This window comes from Entelurus aequoreus, linkage group LG13, assembly GCF_033978785.1.
Source record: "Entelurus aequoreus isolate RoL-2023_Sb linkage group LG13, RoL_Eaeq_v1.1, whole genome shotgun sequence".
NCBI lineage: Eukaryota > Metazoa > Chordata > Actinopteri > Syngnathiformes > Syngnathidae > Entelurus > Entelurus aequoreus.
In genome coordinates, this window is record NC_084743.1 from 7,912,204 (window position 1) to 7,930,288 (window position 18,085).

The 18,085-nt window shown below is 45.0% G+C and overlaps 2 protein-coding genes across 3 annotated transcripts in view; one reads left to right on the plus strand and one right to left on the minus strand.

Annotated features, from left to right (window-relative positions):
- Positions 1 to 15,563, plus strand: part of LOC133663119 (pleckstrin homology domain-containing family M member 3-like) — a 41,964-nt gene extending 26,401 nt beyond the window's left edge. Inside the window, exons 6-8 of the mRNA XM_062067351.1 lie at positions 1,819 to 1,882; positions 14,545 to 14,702; positions 14,778 to 15,563. Coding sequence (XP_061923335.1) covers positions 1,819 to 1,882; positions 14,545 to 14,702; positions 14,778 to 14,931 — 376 coding nt within the window. The 3' untranslated portion in view covers positions 14,932 to 15,563. The remainder of the gene's footprint in view (positions 1 to 1,818; positions 1,883 to 14,544; positions 14,703 to 14,777) is intronic.
- LOC133663120 (transmembrane protein 237A-like) overlaps positions 1 to 18,085 on the minus strand; it is a 94,931-nt gene that overhangs the window by 61,416 nt on the left and 15,430 nt on the right. The window lies entirely within an intron of this gene.

Genomic DNA, 18,085 nt, shown 5'->3' on the forward strand with positions numbered 1-18,085 from the left:
GATGAAGTCATCCAGAACTTTCTGTAGCGCAAAAATGATGACTGAAGTGGAGACCCTTCATTAGGTACACCCTACCTGACGACACCAACACACAGGCCACTTCATTAGGTACACCCTACCTGACGACACCAACACACAGGCCACTTCATTAGGTACACCCTACCTGATGACACCAACACACAGGCCACTTCATTAGGTACACCCTACCTGACGACACCAACACACAGGCCACTTCATTAGGTACACCCTACCTGACGACACACACACACGCCACTTCATTAGGTACACCCTACCTGACGACACCAACACACAGGCCACTTCATTAGGTACACCCTACCTGACGACACCAACACACAGGCCACTTCATTAGGTACACCCTACCTGATGACTCACACACAGGCCACTTCATTAGGTACACCCTACCTGATGACTCACACACAGGCCACTTCATTAGGTACACCCTAGCTGATGACTCACCAACACACAGGCCACTTCATTAGGTACACCCTAGCTGATGACTCACCAACACACAGGCCACTTCATTAGGTACACCCTACCTGACGACACCAACACACAGGCCACTTCATTAGGTACACCCTACCTGACGACACCAACACACAGGCCACTTCATTAGGTACACCCTAGCTGATGACTCACCAACACACAGGCCACTTCATTAGGTACACCCTACCTGACGACACCAACACACAGGCCACTTCATTAGGTACACCCTACCTGACGACACCAACACACAGGCCACTTCATTAGGTACACCCTACCTGACGACACCAACACACAGGCCACTTCATTAGGTACACCCTACCTGACGACACCAACACACAGGCCACTTCATTAGGTACACCCTACCTGATGACTCACACACAGGCCACTTCATTAGGTACACCCTACCTGATGACTCACCAACACACAGGCCACTTCATTAGGTACACCCTAGCTGATGACTCACCAACACACAGGCCACTTGATTAGGTACACCCTACCTGACGACACCAACACACAGGCCACTTCATTAGGTACACCGTACCTGACGACACCAACACACAGGCCACTTCATTAGGTACACCCTACCTGACGACACCAACACACAGGCCACTTCATTAGGTACACCCTACCTGACGACACCAACACACAGGCCACTTCATTAGGTACACCCTACCTGACGACACCAACACACAGGCCACTTCATTAGGTACACCCTACCTGACGACACCAACACACAGGCCACTTCATTAGGTACACCCTACCTGACGACACCAACACACAGGCCACTTCATTAGGTACACCCTACCTGATGACTCACACACAGGCCACTTCATTAGGTACACCCTAGCTGACGACTCACCAACACACAGGCCACTTGATTAGGTACACCCTACCTGACGACACCAACACACAGGCCACTTCATTAGGTACACCCTACCTGATGACTCACACACAGGCCACTTCATTAGGTATACCCTAGCTGACGACTCACCAACACACAGGCCACTTGATTAGGTACACCCTACCTGACGACACCAACACACAGGCCACTTCATTAGGTACACCCTACCTGATGACTCACACACAGGCCACTTCATTAGGTACACCCTAGCTGACGACTCACCAACACACAGGCCACTTCATTAGGTACACCCTACCTGACGACACCAACACACAGGCCACTTCATTAGGTACACCCTACCTGATGACTCACACACAGGCCACTTCATTAGGTACACCCTAGCTGACGACTCACCAACACACAGGCCACTTCATTAGGTACACTCACACCATGTTACTTCCTGTCCTCCACAGAATATTCCCTCGAGAGTATTTGCTCCAACACATTCATCTCTACTCCATTGCTGACCTGCAGCAGGTACGTGCGCACGCACACACACACTCAAACAAACAAACGCGCACGCACACACACACACTCTGTCTCACACTCTCTCTCTCTCTCTCTCTCTCTCTCTCTCTCTCTCTCTCTCTCTCTCTCTCTCTCTGTCTCACGCATGCACGCACACGTGTGAAAAGTGTTTGTCTTTAATCTTGCAAATGATGAATAAATAAAAGTGTCCACAAAGTCTGGGTATGATGGGAGATTCAGACCTATTGCATCAAGTTCACCTGAATTTTGCAAAGCACATCAAATGATGCATAGAACATCATAGAACATCAAGTTGAAAGGATCAACAATACAATTGACTATATTTGTACTTTGTTCAAAACTTGGTTGACAGCAATTACCCCTCAAGTCTTTTTCAACACCAATCTTGGCACACCTATCTTTGGCACTGTCTCTCCTTCTCTTTGCACCACCTCTCAACTCCATCAGCTTGGATGGGAAAGTTTTCATCCAGGATGTCTCTGTACGTTGCTGCATTCATCTTTCTCTCTATCCTGACTAGTCTCCCAGTTAGTTTTCATCCAGGATGTCTCTGTACGTTGCTGCATTCATCTTTCTCTCTATCCTGACTAGTCTCCCAGTTAGTTTTCATCCAGGATGTCTCTGCACGTTGCTGCATTCATCTTTCCCTCTATCCTGACTAGTCTCCCAGTTAGTTTTCATCCAGGATGTCTCTGTACGTTGCTGCATTCATCTTTCTCTCTATCCTGACTAGTCTCCCAGTTAGTTTTCATCCAGGATGTCTCTGTACGTTGCTGCATTCATCTTTCTCTCTATCCTGACTAGTCTCCCAGTTAGTTTTCATCCAGGATGTCTCTGTACGTTGCTGCATTCATCTTTCTCTCTATCCTGACTAGTCTCCCAGTTAGTTTTCATCCAGGATGTCTCTGTACGTTGCTGCATTCATCTTTCCCTCTATCCTGACTAGTCTCCCAGTTAGTTTTCATCCAGGATGTCTCTGTACACTGCTGCATTCATCTTTCCCTCTATCCTGACTAGTCTCCCAGTTAGTTTTCATCCAGGATGTCTCTGTACACTTCTGCATTCATCTTTCTCTCTATCCTGACTAGTCTCCCAGTTAGTTTTCATCCAGGATGTCTCTGTACACTGCTGCATTCATCTTTCCCTCTATCCTGACTAGTCTCCCAGTTAGTTTTCATCCAGGATGTCTCTGTACGTTGCTGCATTCATCTTTCCCTCTATCCTGACTAGTCTCCCAGTTAGTTTTCATCCAGGATGTCTCTGCACGTTGCTGCATTCATCTTTCCCTCTATCCTGACTAGTCTCCCAGTTAGTTTTCATCCAGGATGTCTCTGCACGTTGCTGCATTCATCTTTCCCTCTATCCTGACTAGTCTCCCAGTTATTTTTCATCCAGGATGTCTCTGCACGTTGCTGCATTCATCTTTCCCTCTATCCTGACTAGTCTCCCAGTTATTTTTCATCCAGGATGTCTCTGTACACTGCTGCATTCATCTTTCCCTCTATCCTGACTAGTCTCCCAGTTAGTTTTCATCCAGGATGTCTCTGTACGTTGCTGCATTCATCTTTCCCTCTATCCTGACTAGTCTCCCAGTTAGTTTTCATCCAGGATGTCTCTGTACATTGCTGCATTCATCTTTCCCTCTATCCTGACTAGTCTCCCAGTTAGTTTTCATCCAGGATGTCTCTGTACATTGCTGCATTCATCTTTCCCTCTATCCTGACTAGTCTCCCAGTTAGTTTTCATCCAGGATGTCTCTGTACACTGCTGCATTCATCTTTCCCTCTATCCTGACTAGTCTCCCAGTTAGTTTTCATCCAGGATGTCTCTGTACACTTCTGCATTCATCTTTCTCTCTATCCTGACTAGTCTCCCAGTTAGTTTTCATCCAGGATGTCTCTGTACACTGCTGCATTCATCTTTCCCTCTATCCTGACTAGTCTCCCAGTTAGTTTTCATCCAGGATGTCTCTGTACGTTGCTGCATTCATCTTTCCCTCTATCCTGACTAGTCTCCCAGTTAGTTTTCATCCAGGATGTCTCTGCACGTTGCTGCATTCATCTTTCCCTCTATCCTGACTAGTCTCCCAGTTAGTTTTCATCCAGGATGTCTCTGCACGTTGCTGCATTCATCTTTCCCTCTATCCTGACTAGTCTCCCAGTTATTTTTCATCCAGGATGTCTCTGCACGTTGCTGCATTCATCTTTCCCTCTATCCTGACTAGTCTCCCAGTTAGTTTTCATCCAGGATGTCTCTGTACACTGCTGCATTCATCTTTCCCTCTATCCTGACTAGTCTCCCAGTTAGTTTTCATCCAGGATGTCTCTGTACGTTGCTGCATTCATCTTTCCCTCTATCCTGACTAGTCTCCCAGTTAGTTTTCATCCAGGATGTCTCTGTACATTGCTGCATTCATCTTTCCCTCTATCCTGACTAGTCTCCCAGTTAGTTTTCATCCAGGATGTCTCTGTACATTGCTGCATTCATCTTTCCCTCTATCCTGACTAGTCTCCCAGTTAGTTTTCATCCAGGATGTCTCTGCACGTTGCTGCATTCATCTTTCCCTCTATCCTGACTAGTCTCCCAGTTAGTTTTCATCCAGGATGTCTCTGCACGTTGCTGCATTCATCTTTCCCTCTATTCTGACTAGTCTCCCAGTTAGTTTTCATCCAGGATGTCTCTGCACATTGCTGCATTCATCTTTCCCTCTATCCTGACTAGTCTCCCAGTTAGTTTTCATCCAGGATGTCTCTGCACGTTGCTGCATTCATCTTTCCCTCTATCCTGACTAGTCTCCCAGTTAGTTTTCATCCAGGATGTCTCTGCACGTTGCTGCATTCATCTTTCCCTCTATCCTGACTAGTCTCCCAGTTAGTTTTCATCCAGGATGTCTCTGCACGTTGCTGCATTCATCTTTCCCTCTATCCTGACTAGTCTCCCAGTTAGTTTTCATCCAGGATGTCTCTGTACGTTGCTGCATTCATCTTTCCCTCTATCCTGACTAGTCTCCCAGTTAGTTTTCATCCAGGATGTCTCTGTACGTTGCTGCATTCATCTTTCCCTCTATCCTGACTAGTCTCCCAGTTAGTTTTCATCCAGGATGTCTCTGTACGTTGCTGCATTCATCTTTAATACATTTGCAAGAAAAAATGTGGGAAACAAGACACAGACTACTTGTAGTCTTGTTAAGGTAGTTTTTTATGATGATTATTATTATATTTGTAGTCTTGTTAAAGTCGTTTTTATGATCATTATTATTTATTTGGTGGAAACTTTGTTGCCGGGCAGATTACAAGTCACAACTAGCAAAATTTTCATGCATTGTTTAGTGTGTGTGTGTGTGCGTGTGTGTGTGTGTGTGTGTGTGTGTGTGTGTGTGTGTGTGCGTGCGTGTGTGTGTGTGTGTTGCAATGGGGCCAGCATGGCAGTTAATTGGGGCTAAACGTGTGTGTGAATGAGAGAAGAGTTGTTTTGTTGGTGACCATCCCCCCCCCCCCCCCCCCCCCCGGCCCCCCACTAATTGCTGCATTGAGAATCAACAGGCGGGAAAACCAAACCTGACATGTCTTCACTGTCGTTGACGTGCATCTCTGTTAGCATGTTAGCATGTGCTCTATGCTGCTAACACATTATTTGATTACTTTCACCACTTAAGTTTGCTACCTGTTGTTCCCTCGCAGCTCCTAATTGTTCCTGCACATGAACAAGTGTGCTGCTTGTCCTGCAACAACACCAACCTTTTTTCCCCATACCGCTCTAACCTAACCCCTAGTGCCCTGCACCAACATCTTCTTTGTCCCACCTTAGGAGTTACATCAAACTATGTCATGTGTTGCATCAAACCAAGTCATGTGTTATATCAAACTAAGTCAAGTGTTATATCAAACTAAGTCAAGTGTTATATCAAACTAAGTCAAGTGTTATATCAAACTAAGTCATGTGTTGCATCAAACCAAGTCATGTGTTATATCAAACTAAGTCATGTGTTGCATCAAACCAAGTCATGTGTTGCATCAAACCAAGTCAAGTGTTACATCAAACTAAGTCAAGTGTTACATCAAACTAAGTCATGTGTTATATCAAACTAAGTCATGTGTTATATCAAACTAAGTCATGTGTTATATCAAACTAAGTCAAGTGTTATATCAAACTAAGTCATGTGTTATATCAAACTAAGTCATGTGTTGCATCAAACTAAGTCAAGTGTTATATCAAACTAAGTCATGTGTTATATCAAACTAAGTCATGTGTTATATCAAACTAAGTCAAGTGTTATATCAAACTAAGTCATGTGTTATATCAAACTAAGTCATGTGTTATATCAAACTAAGTCAAGTGTTGCATCAAACTAAGTCAAGTGTTACATCAAACTAAGTCATGTGTTATATCAAACTAAGTCAAGTGTTACATCAAACTAAGTCAAGTGTTACATCAAACTAAGTCAAGTGTTGCATCAAACTAAGTCAAGTGTTACATCAAACTAAGTCAAGTGTTGCATCAAACTAAGTCAAGTGTTGCATGAAACTAAGTCAAGTGTTGCATCAAACTAAGTCAAGTGTTGCATCAAACTAAGTCAAGTGTTATATCAAACTAAGTCAAGTGTTGCATCAAACTAAGTCAAGTGTTATATCAAACCAAGTCAAGTGTTACATCAAACTAAGTCAAGTGTTACATCAAACTAAGTCAAGTGTTATATCAAACCAAGTCAAGTGTTACATCAAACTAAGTCAAGTGTTACATCAAACTAAGTCATGTGTTATATCAAACTAAGTCAAGTGTTATATCAAACTAAGTCAAGTGTTATATCAAACTAAGTCAAGTGTTATATCAAACTAAGTCATGTGTTATATCAAACTAAGTCATGTGTTGCATCAAACTAAGTCAAGTGTTATATCAAACTAAGTCATGTGTTATATCAAACTAAGTCATGTGTTATATCAAACTAAGTCATGTGTTGCATCAAACTAAGTCATGTGTTATATCAAACTAAGTCATGTGTTATATCAAACTAAGTCAAGTGTTGCATCAAACTAAGTCAAGTGTTACATCAAACTAAGTCAAGTGTTGCATCAAACTAAGTCAAGTGTTATATCAAACTAAGTCAAGTGTTATATCAAACTAAGTCAAGTGTTATATCAAACTAAGTCATGTGTTATATCAAACTAAGTCATGTGTTGCATCAAACTAAGTCAAGTGTTATATCAAACTAAGTCATGTGTTATATCAAACTAAGTCATGTGTTGCATCAAACTAAGTCAAGTGTTATATCAAACTAAGTCATGTGTTATATCAAACTAAGTCATGTGTTGCATCAAACTAAGTCATGTGTTATATCAAACTAAGTCATGTGTTATATCAAACTAAGTCATGTGTTATATCAAACTAAGTCATGTGTTGCATCAAACTAAGTCATGTGTTATATCAAACTAAGTCATGTGTTATATCAAACTAAGTCAAGTGTTGCATCAAACTAAGTCAAGTGTTACATCAAACTAAGTCAAGTGTTGCATCAAACTAAGTCAAGTGTTACATCAAACTAAGTCAAGTGTTACATCAAACTAAGTCAAGTGTTGCATCAAACTAAGTCAAGTGTTACATCAAACTAAGTCAAGTGTTGCATCAAACTAAGTCAAGTGTTGCATGAAACTAAGTCAAGTGTTGCATCAAACTAAGTCAAGGAATCATGCAGAGTTCAATTATGCTCCATGAGGAGTGACGTTATGGGCTGTACTCTAGTTACAGTTCCAACCTACAGTCTAAGGTACAGTCCCACGTGCTCCTCTATTTATTTGGGAAGTCTCTGGTTCCATCACTGAGGCTGCCTCTGAAGGAAGGGGGGTCATCTCAGCAGCCCCAGTTAGACACAATATGTGATTATTCACAAATGCAAATGTGCTGACACTCGTGATATCGCCCTGTGTCTGCTTTGTCTGCGTCATGGTACTCCATGTTCGGCCTTGGCAGTCAGCAGGCCGAGTCTGGACACAAACACTGATATGAGACGACTCGCAATCTTAGGGTTGCAAGTTGTCCCTTTGCACAGATAGAAAAGTACAACTTCAGCACAATTGATAATAACTGTAGCAACGGCCCTTAAAGGCCTACTGAAATGAAATGTTCTTATTTAAACGGGAATGGCAGATCCATTCTATGTGTCATACTTGATCATTTCGCCATATTGACATATTTTTACTGAAAGGATTTAGTAGAGAACATCGACGATAAAGTTTGCAACTTTTGGTCGCTAATAAAAAAGCCTTGCCTGTAGCGGAAGTAGCGTGACGTCACAGGTTGTGGAGCTCCTCACATCTGCACATTGTTTACAATCATGGCCACCAGCAGAAGTAGCGTGACATCACAGGTTGTGGAGCTCCTCACATCTGCACATTGTTTACAATCATGGCCACCAGCAGAAGTAGTGTGACATCACAGGTTGTGGAGCTCCTCACATCTGCACATTGTTTACAATCATGGCCACCAGCAGAAGTAGCGTGACATCACACGTTGTGGAGCGCCTCACATCTGCACATTGTTTACAATCATGGCCACCAGCAGAAGTAGCGTGACATCACAGGTTGTGGAGCGCCTCACATCTGCACATTGTTTACAATCATGGCCACCAGCAGAAGTAGTGTGACATCACAGGTTGTGGAGCTCCTCACATCTGCACATTGTTTACAATCATGGCCACCAGCAGAAGTAGCGTGACATCACAGGTTGTGGAGCTCCTCACATCTGCACATTGTTTACAATCATGGCCACCAGCAGAAGTAGCGTGACATCACAGGTTGTGGAGCTCCTCACATCTGCACATTGTTTACAATCATGGCCACCAGCAGAAGTAGCGTGACATCACACGTTGTGGAGCTCCTCACATCTGCACATTGTTTACAATCATGGCCACCAGCAGAAGTAGCGTGACATCACACGTTGTGGAGCTCCTCACATCTGCACATTGTTTACAATCATGGCCACCAGCAGAAGTAGTGTGACATCACACGTTGTGGAGCTCCTCACATCTGCACATTGTTTACAATCATGTGCGGATGTGAGGAGCTCCACAACCTGTGACATCACAGGTTGTGGAGCTCCTCACATCTGCACATTGTTTACAATCATGGCCACCAGCAGAAGTAGCGTGACATCACAGGTTGTGGAGCTCCTCACATCTGCACATTGTTTACAATCATGGCCACCAGCAGAAGTAGCGTGACATCACAGGTTGTGGAGCTCCTCACATCTGCACATTGTTTACAATCATGGCCACCAGCAGAAGTAGCGTGACATCACAGGTTGTGGAGCTCCTCACATCTGCACATTGTTTACAATCATGGCCACCAGCAGAAGTAGCGTGACATCACAGGTTGTGGAGCTCCTCACATCTGCACATTGTTTACAATCATGGCCACCAGCAGAAGTAGCGTGACATCACACGTTGTGGAGCTCCTCACATCTGCACATTGTTTACAATCATGGCCACCAGCAGAAGTAGCGTGACATCACACGTTGTGGAGCTCCTCACATCTGCACATTGTTTACAATCATGGCCACCAGCAGAAGTAGTGTGACATCACACGTTGTGGAGCTCCTCACATCTGCACATTGTTTACAATCATGGCCACCAGCAGAAGTAGCGTGACATCACAGGTTGTGGAGCGCCTCACATCTGCACATTGTTTACAATCATGGCCACCAGCAGAAGTAGCGTGACATCACAGGTTGTGGAGCTCCTCACATCTGCACATTGTTTACAATCATGGCCACCAGCAGAAGTAGTGTGACATCACAGGTTGTGGAGCTCCTCACATCTGCACATTGTTTACAATCATGGCCAGCAGCAGAAGTAGCGTGACATCACAGGTTGTGGAGCTCCTCACATCTGCACATTGTTTACAATCATGGCCACCAGCAGAAGTAGCGTGACATCACAGGTTGTGGAGCTCCTCACATCTGCACATTGTTTACAATCATGGCCACCAGCAGAAGTAGTGTGACATCACAGGTTGTGGAGCTCCTCACATCTGCACATTGTTTACAATCATGGCCACCAGCAGAAGTAGCGTGACGTCACAGGTTGTGGAGCTCCTCACATCTGCACATTGTTTACAATCATGGCCACCAGCAGAAGTAGCGTGACATCACAGGTTGTGGAGCTCCTCACATCTGCACATTGTTTACAATCATGGCCAGCAGCAGAAGTAGCGTGACATCACACGTTGTGGAGCTCCTCACATCTGCACATTGTTTACAATCATGGCCAGCAGCAGAAGTAGCGTGACATCACACGTTGTGGAGCTCCTCACATCTGCACATTGTTTACAATCATGGCCACCAGCAGAAGTAACGTGACATCACACGTTGTGGAGCTCCTCACATCTGCACATTGTTTACAATCATGGCCACCAGCAGAAGTAGTGTGACATCACAGGTTGTGGAGCTCCTCACATCTGCACATTGTTTACAATCATGGCCACCAGCAGAAGTAGCGTGACATCACACGTTGTGGAGCTCCTCACATCTGCACATTGTTTACAATCATGGCCACCAGCAGAAGTAGCGTGACATCACAGGTTGTGGAGCGCCTCACATCTGCACATTGTTTACAATCATGGCCACCAGCAGAAGTAGCGTGACATCACACGTTGTGGAGCTCCTCACATCTGCACATTGTTTACAATCATGGCCACCAGCAGAAGTAGTGTGACATCACAGGTTGTGGAGCGCCTCACATCTGCACATTGTTTACAATCATGGCCACCAGCAGAAGTAGCGTGACATCACAGTTTGTGGAGCTCCTCACATCTGCACATTGTTTACAATCATGGCCACCAGCAGAAGTAGCGTGACATCACAGGTTGTGGAGCTCCTCACATCTGCACATTGTTTACAATCATGGCCACCAGCAGAAGTAGTGTGACATCACAGGTTGTGGAGCTCCTCACATCTGCACATTGTTTACAATCATGGCCACCAGCAGAAGTAGCGTGACATCACAGGTTGTGGAGCTCCTCACATCTGCACATTGTTTACAATCATGGCCACCAGCAGAAGTAGTGTGACATCACAGGTTGTGGAGCTCCTCACATCTGCACATTGTTTACAATCATGGCCACCAGCAGAAGTAGCGTGACATCACAGGTTGTGGAGCTCCTCACATCTGCACATTGTTTACAATCATGGCCACCAGCAGAAGTAGCGTGACATCACAGGTTGTGGAGCGCCTCACATCTGCACATTGTTTACAATCATGGCCACCAGCAGAAGTAGTGTGACATCACAGGTTGTGGAGCTCCTCACATCTGCACATTGTTTACAATCATGGCCACCAGCAGAAGTAGCGTGACATCACAGGTTGTGGAGCTCCTCACATCTGCACATTGTTTACAATCATGGCCACCAGCAGAAGTAGCGTGACATCACAGGTTGTGGAGCGCCTCACATCTGCACATTGTTTACAATCATGGCCACCAGCAGAAGTAGCGTGACATCACACGTTGTGGAGCTCCTCACATCTGCACATTGTTTACAATCATGGCCACCAGCAGAAGTAGCGTGACATCACAGGTTGTGGAGCTCCTCACATCTGCACATTGTTTACAATCATGGCCACCAGCAGAAGTAGCGTGACGTCACACGTTGTGGAGCTCCTCACATCTGCACATTGTTTACAATCATGGCCAGCAGCAGAAGTAGCGTGACATCACACGTTGTGGAGCTCCTCACATCTGCACATTGTTTACAATCATGGCCACCAGCAGAAGTAGTGTGACATCACAGGTTGTGGAGCTCCTCACATCTGCACATTGTTTACAATCATGGCCACCAGCAGAAGTAGCGTGACGTCACAGGTTGTGGAGCTCCTCACATCTGCACATTGTTTACAATCATGGCCACCAGCAGAAGTAGCGTGACATCACACGTTGTGGAGCTCCTCACATCTGCACATTGTTTACAATCATGGCCACCAGCAGAAGTAGCGTGACATCACACGTTGTGGAGCTCCTCACATCTGCACATTGTTTACAATCATGGCCACCAGCAGAAGTAGTGTGACATCACAGGTTGTGGAGCGCCTCACATCTGCACATTGTTTACAATCATGGCCACCAGCAGAAGTAGCGTGACGTCACAGGTTGTGGAGCTCCTCACATCTGCACATTGTTTACAATCATGGCCACCAGCAGAAGTAGCGTGACATCACACGTTGTGGAGCTCCTCACATCTGCACATTGTTTACAATCATGGCCACCAGCAGAAGTAGTGTGACATCACAGGTTGTGGAGCTCCTCACATCTGCACATTGTTTACAATCATGGCCACCAGCAGAAGTAGCGTGACATCACAGGTTGTGGAGCTCCTCACATCTGCACATTGTTTACAATCATGGCCACCAGCAGAAGTAGCGTGACGTCACAGGTTGTGGAGCTCCTCACATCTGCACATTGTTTACAATCATGGCCACCAGCAGAAGTAGCGTGACATCACACGTTGTGGAGCTCCTCACATCTGCACATTGTTTACAATCATGGCCACCAGCAGCGAGAGAGATTCGGACCGAGAAAGCAACGATTACCCAATTAATTTGAGCGAGGATGAAAGATTTGTGGATGAGGAACGTGAGAGTGAAGGACTAGAGTGCAGTGCAGGACGTATCTTTTTTCGCTCTGAGCGTAACTTAGGTACAAGCTGGCTCATTGGATTCCACACTCTCTCCTTTTTCTATTGTGGATCACAGATTTGTATTGTAAACCACCTGGGATACTATATCCTCTTGAAAATGAGAGTCCAGAACGCGAAATGGACATTCAGTGACTTTTATCTCCACGACAATACATCGGCGAAGCACTTTAGCTTCGGAGCTAACGTGATAGCATCGTGCTTAACTGCAGATAGAAACAGAAGAAACATGCCCCTGACTGGAAGGATAGACCGAAGATCAACAATACTACTAATTACTTGTACTCTCAGGAGACACTGAACTAAACCCTGGACATGTAACTACACGGTTAATGCTGGCGAAGCCTAGCAATGCTGTTGCTAACGACGCCATTGAAACTAACTTAGCTACGGGACCTCGACAGAGCTATGCTAAAAACATTAGCTCTCCACCTACGCCAGCCCTCATCTGCTCATCAACACCCGTGCTCACCTGCGTTCCAGCGATCGACGGCGTGACGAAGGACTTCACCCGATCATCGTGCGGTCGGCGGCTAGCATCGGATAGCGTGCCTGCTATCCAACTCAAAGTCCTCCTGGTTGTGTTGCTGTAGCCAGCCGCTAATACACCGATCCCACCTACAGCTTTCTTCTTTGCAGTCTCCATTGTTCATTAAACAAATTGCAAAAGATTCACCAACACAGATGTCCACAATACTGTGGAATTTTGTGATGAAAACAGACGACTTAAGCTGGCCACCGTGCTGTTCCAAAATGTCTGCTACAATCCGTGACGTCACGCGCAAACGTCATCATACCGAGACGTTTTCAGCAGGATATTTCCTGGGAAATGTAAAATGTCACTTTATAAGTTAACCCGGTCGTATTGGCATGTGTTGCAATGTTAAGATGTCATCATTGATATATAAACTATCAGACTGCGTGGTCGCTAGTAGTGGCTTTCAGTAGGACTTTAAGCATAAGATAATATGTACATAATTATTGTAACATTTCCCTCCTGTTTATCACATAACTTCCCCAGACTCTTCTTATCCCCAATAACTTCTTCTTGCGATTTTCAGTTAATAGTTCATTTCCCTAGGGCCAAGTTCCCTAGGGCCAAGTTCCCTAGGGCCAAGTTATGTTTACACTCAGAGTTCAACATCATCATTTTTTTTTCTTTTCAATTTTTATATATAGTCACCAGGGTCTGAAAACAGATCAGGAACACCGTCCAGGTAGGTACCCTCGTCATCAGATCCATCTTTCTTGTGGTCCGCCAGAAGGTGCATCTGAACAGTTCTATCATCTGCTGGGCTAATCGCTGTGGTGATCAGACGGTTAAGCAGAGAACGCAGACAGGGAATACAACAACATCCACACAGCGTCAGTATTGCTGCAAACAGCCATAGATACTAGAATTGATGATACTTGTATTTGCCCAACACATCCAACATAGATGTATCTATGCCAGAGTGCTCTTTCATTTGACCGTTGAGGGTGTGCGGGCCTTCCAGTGCTCTGGTCAGGCTATCTTCTGCATCAGTGTTTGGTATGAAGTGCAACACTGTTCACCCAATATTGTGCACACCTCTCCTTGTTCCGCTAACATGTCCAGCGCCATCCGGGTTTGAAAGGCCATAAGGGAGGTGGCGGCGATTTGATCAGCGACGTCTTCAAGTCTGGCCTGTGTCCAATTTCCTAATCTCTGTACGTTGTAGTGGACGTAGTTTATTCTGTCAACATTCTTGTTAATCGTACACCACCAGTAGATGGATGATTCCAATCCAGCTGCAACTTGATCTACCAATTGCTAGTCGTCAGGTACACCTCTTTGGACACCCGTTGCATGGATAGAAGTCGGGTCTTCAACACTTTGCCAGTTTACATCACGTCTAGTACTTCTTCTCCTTAGTTTTTCTTCTCAATCTTTTCCGTCTTGTATTCTTTTGTCCTTCTTTTTTTCTTCTATTCTCTCCTCCTCCTCCTGGCAGGTGGTGGACGGCCAGCTGGCTCCCTTCCTGTCCAAGGTGGTGAAGTGTTCCAGCGCCCACGTGTTGGACTGCAGCCAGTGTCGGGACAAGGGTCTGGTGTGTGAGCTGTGTCAGCAGCAGCAGCTCATCTTCCCCTTCCAGGAGAGCGCCACCCACAGGTGAGTTGAAGACTCATCTTCCCCTTCCAGGAGAGCGCCACCCACAGGTGGGTTGAAGACTCTGTCCTGTTGCAGGTGCGAGGGCTGCGGCGCCGTCTTCCACGCGGCGTGTCGCCAGAAGGCGCGGCCGTGTCCTCGCTGCGTGCGCAGAGAACTTCACCACAAGGCTCCGCCCTCCTTCTGGTCGCCGGACGACGACTGCTTCCACCTGCCCTACCAGGACACCTGAGACACGCCCTCTTCCTGGTGGCTCCGCCTCCTCTTGCTTCTCACCATGACCTGATCCATCAGTTGTCATGGAAACAGTCAATGACAATAAAACCATCCTCACCAAAGTTTTGTCTGCAACACGACTCGACTCACTTGAAATGTTTTTGGACATAACAAACCTGATGTAGTATTATTATTATTATTATTATTATTATTATTATTATTGTTATTATTGTTGTTGATGACCACGTGACCATTTCAAGTTCAACGTCTTGAAGAAGCCAACAGGAAATAAGACTTTTTATTGTAATATCTTCTATTTCATGACTTCTCACTAAAAGGCTGATTTAACGTTAGCGTGCTTCTTATCTCATTAGCATCGTTAGCTAACAAGGAGTTTGTTGGAGAAAAGTCTTCAAGTTGCTACTTTTTGACTTTTTATTTCACTTTTCAGCCAGGAAATCAAATCTTTCAATTCAGGGACTGAATTTTGTACTTTGGCCAAAATATGTGCTTTTATTTTGAAGTTGCATTTTACTCAACGTAGTTGTTCAAATGTGCACTTTTTGCTCCTGTTGATCTCCATGCAACAAGAAAAATACTTTTGCTGTTTTAGTTTTGTTTGTCGCAAATAAAAAAGTCTTAAAGAGACCTCGTTGTTGTTGTCACATGACCTGTCCTCCATTGCAGACTAGTCTTTACACCAGTTGTTGTTGTTGTCACATGACCTGTCCTCCATTGCAGACTAGTCTTTACATCAGTTGTTGTTGTTGTCACATGACCTGTCCTCCATTGCAGACTAGTCTTTACACCAGTTGTTGTTGTTGTCACATGACCTGTCCTCCATTGCAGACTAGTCTTTACACCAGTTGTTGTTGTTGTCACATGACCTGTCCATTGCAGACTAGTCTTTACACCAGTCGTTGTTGTTGTCACATGACCTGTCCTCCATTGCAGACTAGTCTTTACACCAGTTGTTGTTGTCACATGACCTGTCCTCCATTGCAGACTAGTCTTTACATCAGTTGTTGTTGTTGTCACATGACCTGTCCTCCATTGCAGACTAGTCTTTACACCAGTTGTTGTTGTCACATGACCTGTCCTCCATTGCAGACTAGTCTTTACACCAGTTGTTGTTGTTGTCACATGACCTGTCCTCCATTGCAGACTAGTCTTTACACCAGTTGTTGTTGTTGTCACATGACCTGTCCTCCATTGCAGACTAGTCTTTACACCAGTTGTTGTTGTTGTCACATGACCTGTCCTCCATTGCAGACTAGTCTTTACACCAGTTGTTGTTGTTGTCACATGACCTGTCCTCCATTGCAGACTAGTCTTTACACCAGTTGTTGTTGTTGTCACATGACCTGTCCTCCATTGCAGACTAGTCTTTACATCAGTTGTTGTTGTTGTCACATGACCTGTCCTCCATTGCAGACTAGTCTTTACACCAGTTGTTGTTGTTGTCACATGACCTGTCCTCCATTGCAGACTAGTCTTTACACCAGTTGTTGTTGTCACATGACCTGTCCTCCATTGCAGACTAGTCTTTACACCAGTTGTTGTTGTTGTCACATGACCTGTCCTCCATTGCAGACTAGTCTTTACAACAGTTGTTGTTGTTGTCACATGACCTGTCCTCCATTGCAGACTAGTCTTTACACCAGTTGTTGTTGTTGTCACATGACCTGTCCTCCATTGCAGACTAGTCTTTACACCAGTCGTTGTTGTTGTCACATGACCTGTCCTCCATTGCAGACTAGTCTTTACACCAGTTGTTGTTGTTGTCACATGACCTGTCCTCCATTGCAGACTAGTCTTTACAACAGTTGTTGTTGTTGTCACATGACCTGTCCTCCATTGCAGACTAGTCTTTACACCAGTTGTTGTTGTTGTCACATGACCTGTCCTCCATTGCAGACTAGTCTTTACACCAGTTGTTGTTGTTGTCACATGACCTGTCCTCCATTGCAGACTAGTCTTTACACCAGTTGTTGTTGTTGTCACATGACCTGTCCTCCATTGCAGACTAGTCTTTACATCAGTTGTTGTTGTTGTCACATGACCTGTCCTCCATTGCAGACTAGTCTTTACACCAGTTGTTGTTGTTGTCACATGACCTGTCCTCCATTGCAGACTAGTCTTTACACCAGTTGTTGTTGTTGTCACATGACCTGTCCTCCATTGCAGACTAGTCTTTACACCAGTTGTTGTTGTTGTCACATGACCTGTCCTCCATTGCAGACTAGTCTTTACACCAGTTGTTGTTGTTGTCACATGACCTGTCCTCCATTGCAGACTAGTCTTTACACCAGTTGTTGTTGTTGTCACATGACCTGTCCTCCATTGCAGACTAGTCTTTACACAGTTGTTGTTGTTGTCACATGACCTGTCCTCCATTGCAGACTAGTCTTTACACCAGTTGTTGTTGTTGTCACATGACCTGTCCTCCATTGCAGACTAGTCTTTACACCAGTTGTTGTTGTGTCACATGACCTGTCCTCCATTGCAGACTAGTCTTTACACAGTTGTTGTTGTTGTCACATGACCTGTCCTCCATTGCAGACTAGTCTTTACACAGTTGTTGTTGTTGTCACATGACCTGTCCTCCATTGCAGACTAGTCTTTACACCAGTTGTTGTTGTTGTCACATGACCTGTCCTCCATTGCAGACTAGTCTTTACACCAGTTGTTGTTGTTGTCACATGACCTGTCCTCCATTGCAGACTAGTCTTTACACCAGTTGTTGTTGTTGTCACATGACCTGTCCTCCATTGCAGACTAGTCTTTACACCAGTTGTTGTTGTTGTCACATGACCTGTCCTCCATTGCAGACTAGTCTTTACACCAGTTGTTGTTGTTGTCACATGACTGTCCTCCATTGCAGACTAGTCTTTACACCAGTTTGTTGTTGTTGTCACATGACCTGTCCTCCATTGCAGACTAGTCTTTACACCAGTTGTTGTGTTGTCACATGACCTGTCCTCCATTGCAGACTAGTCTTTACACCAGTTGTTGTTGTTGTCACATGACCTGTCCTCCATTGCAGACTAGTCTTTACACAGTTGTTGTTGTTGTCACATGACTGTCCTCCATTGCAGACTAGTCTTTACACCAGTTGTTGTTGTTGTCACAATGACCTGTCCTCCATTGCAGTAAGACCTACACCAGTA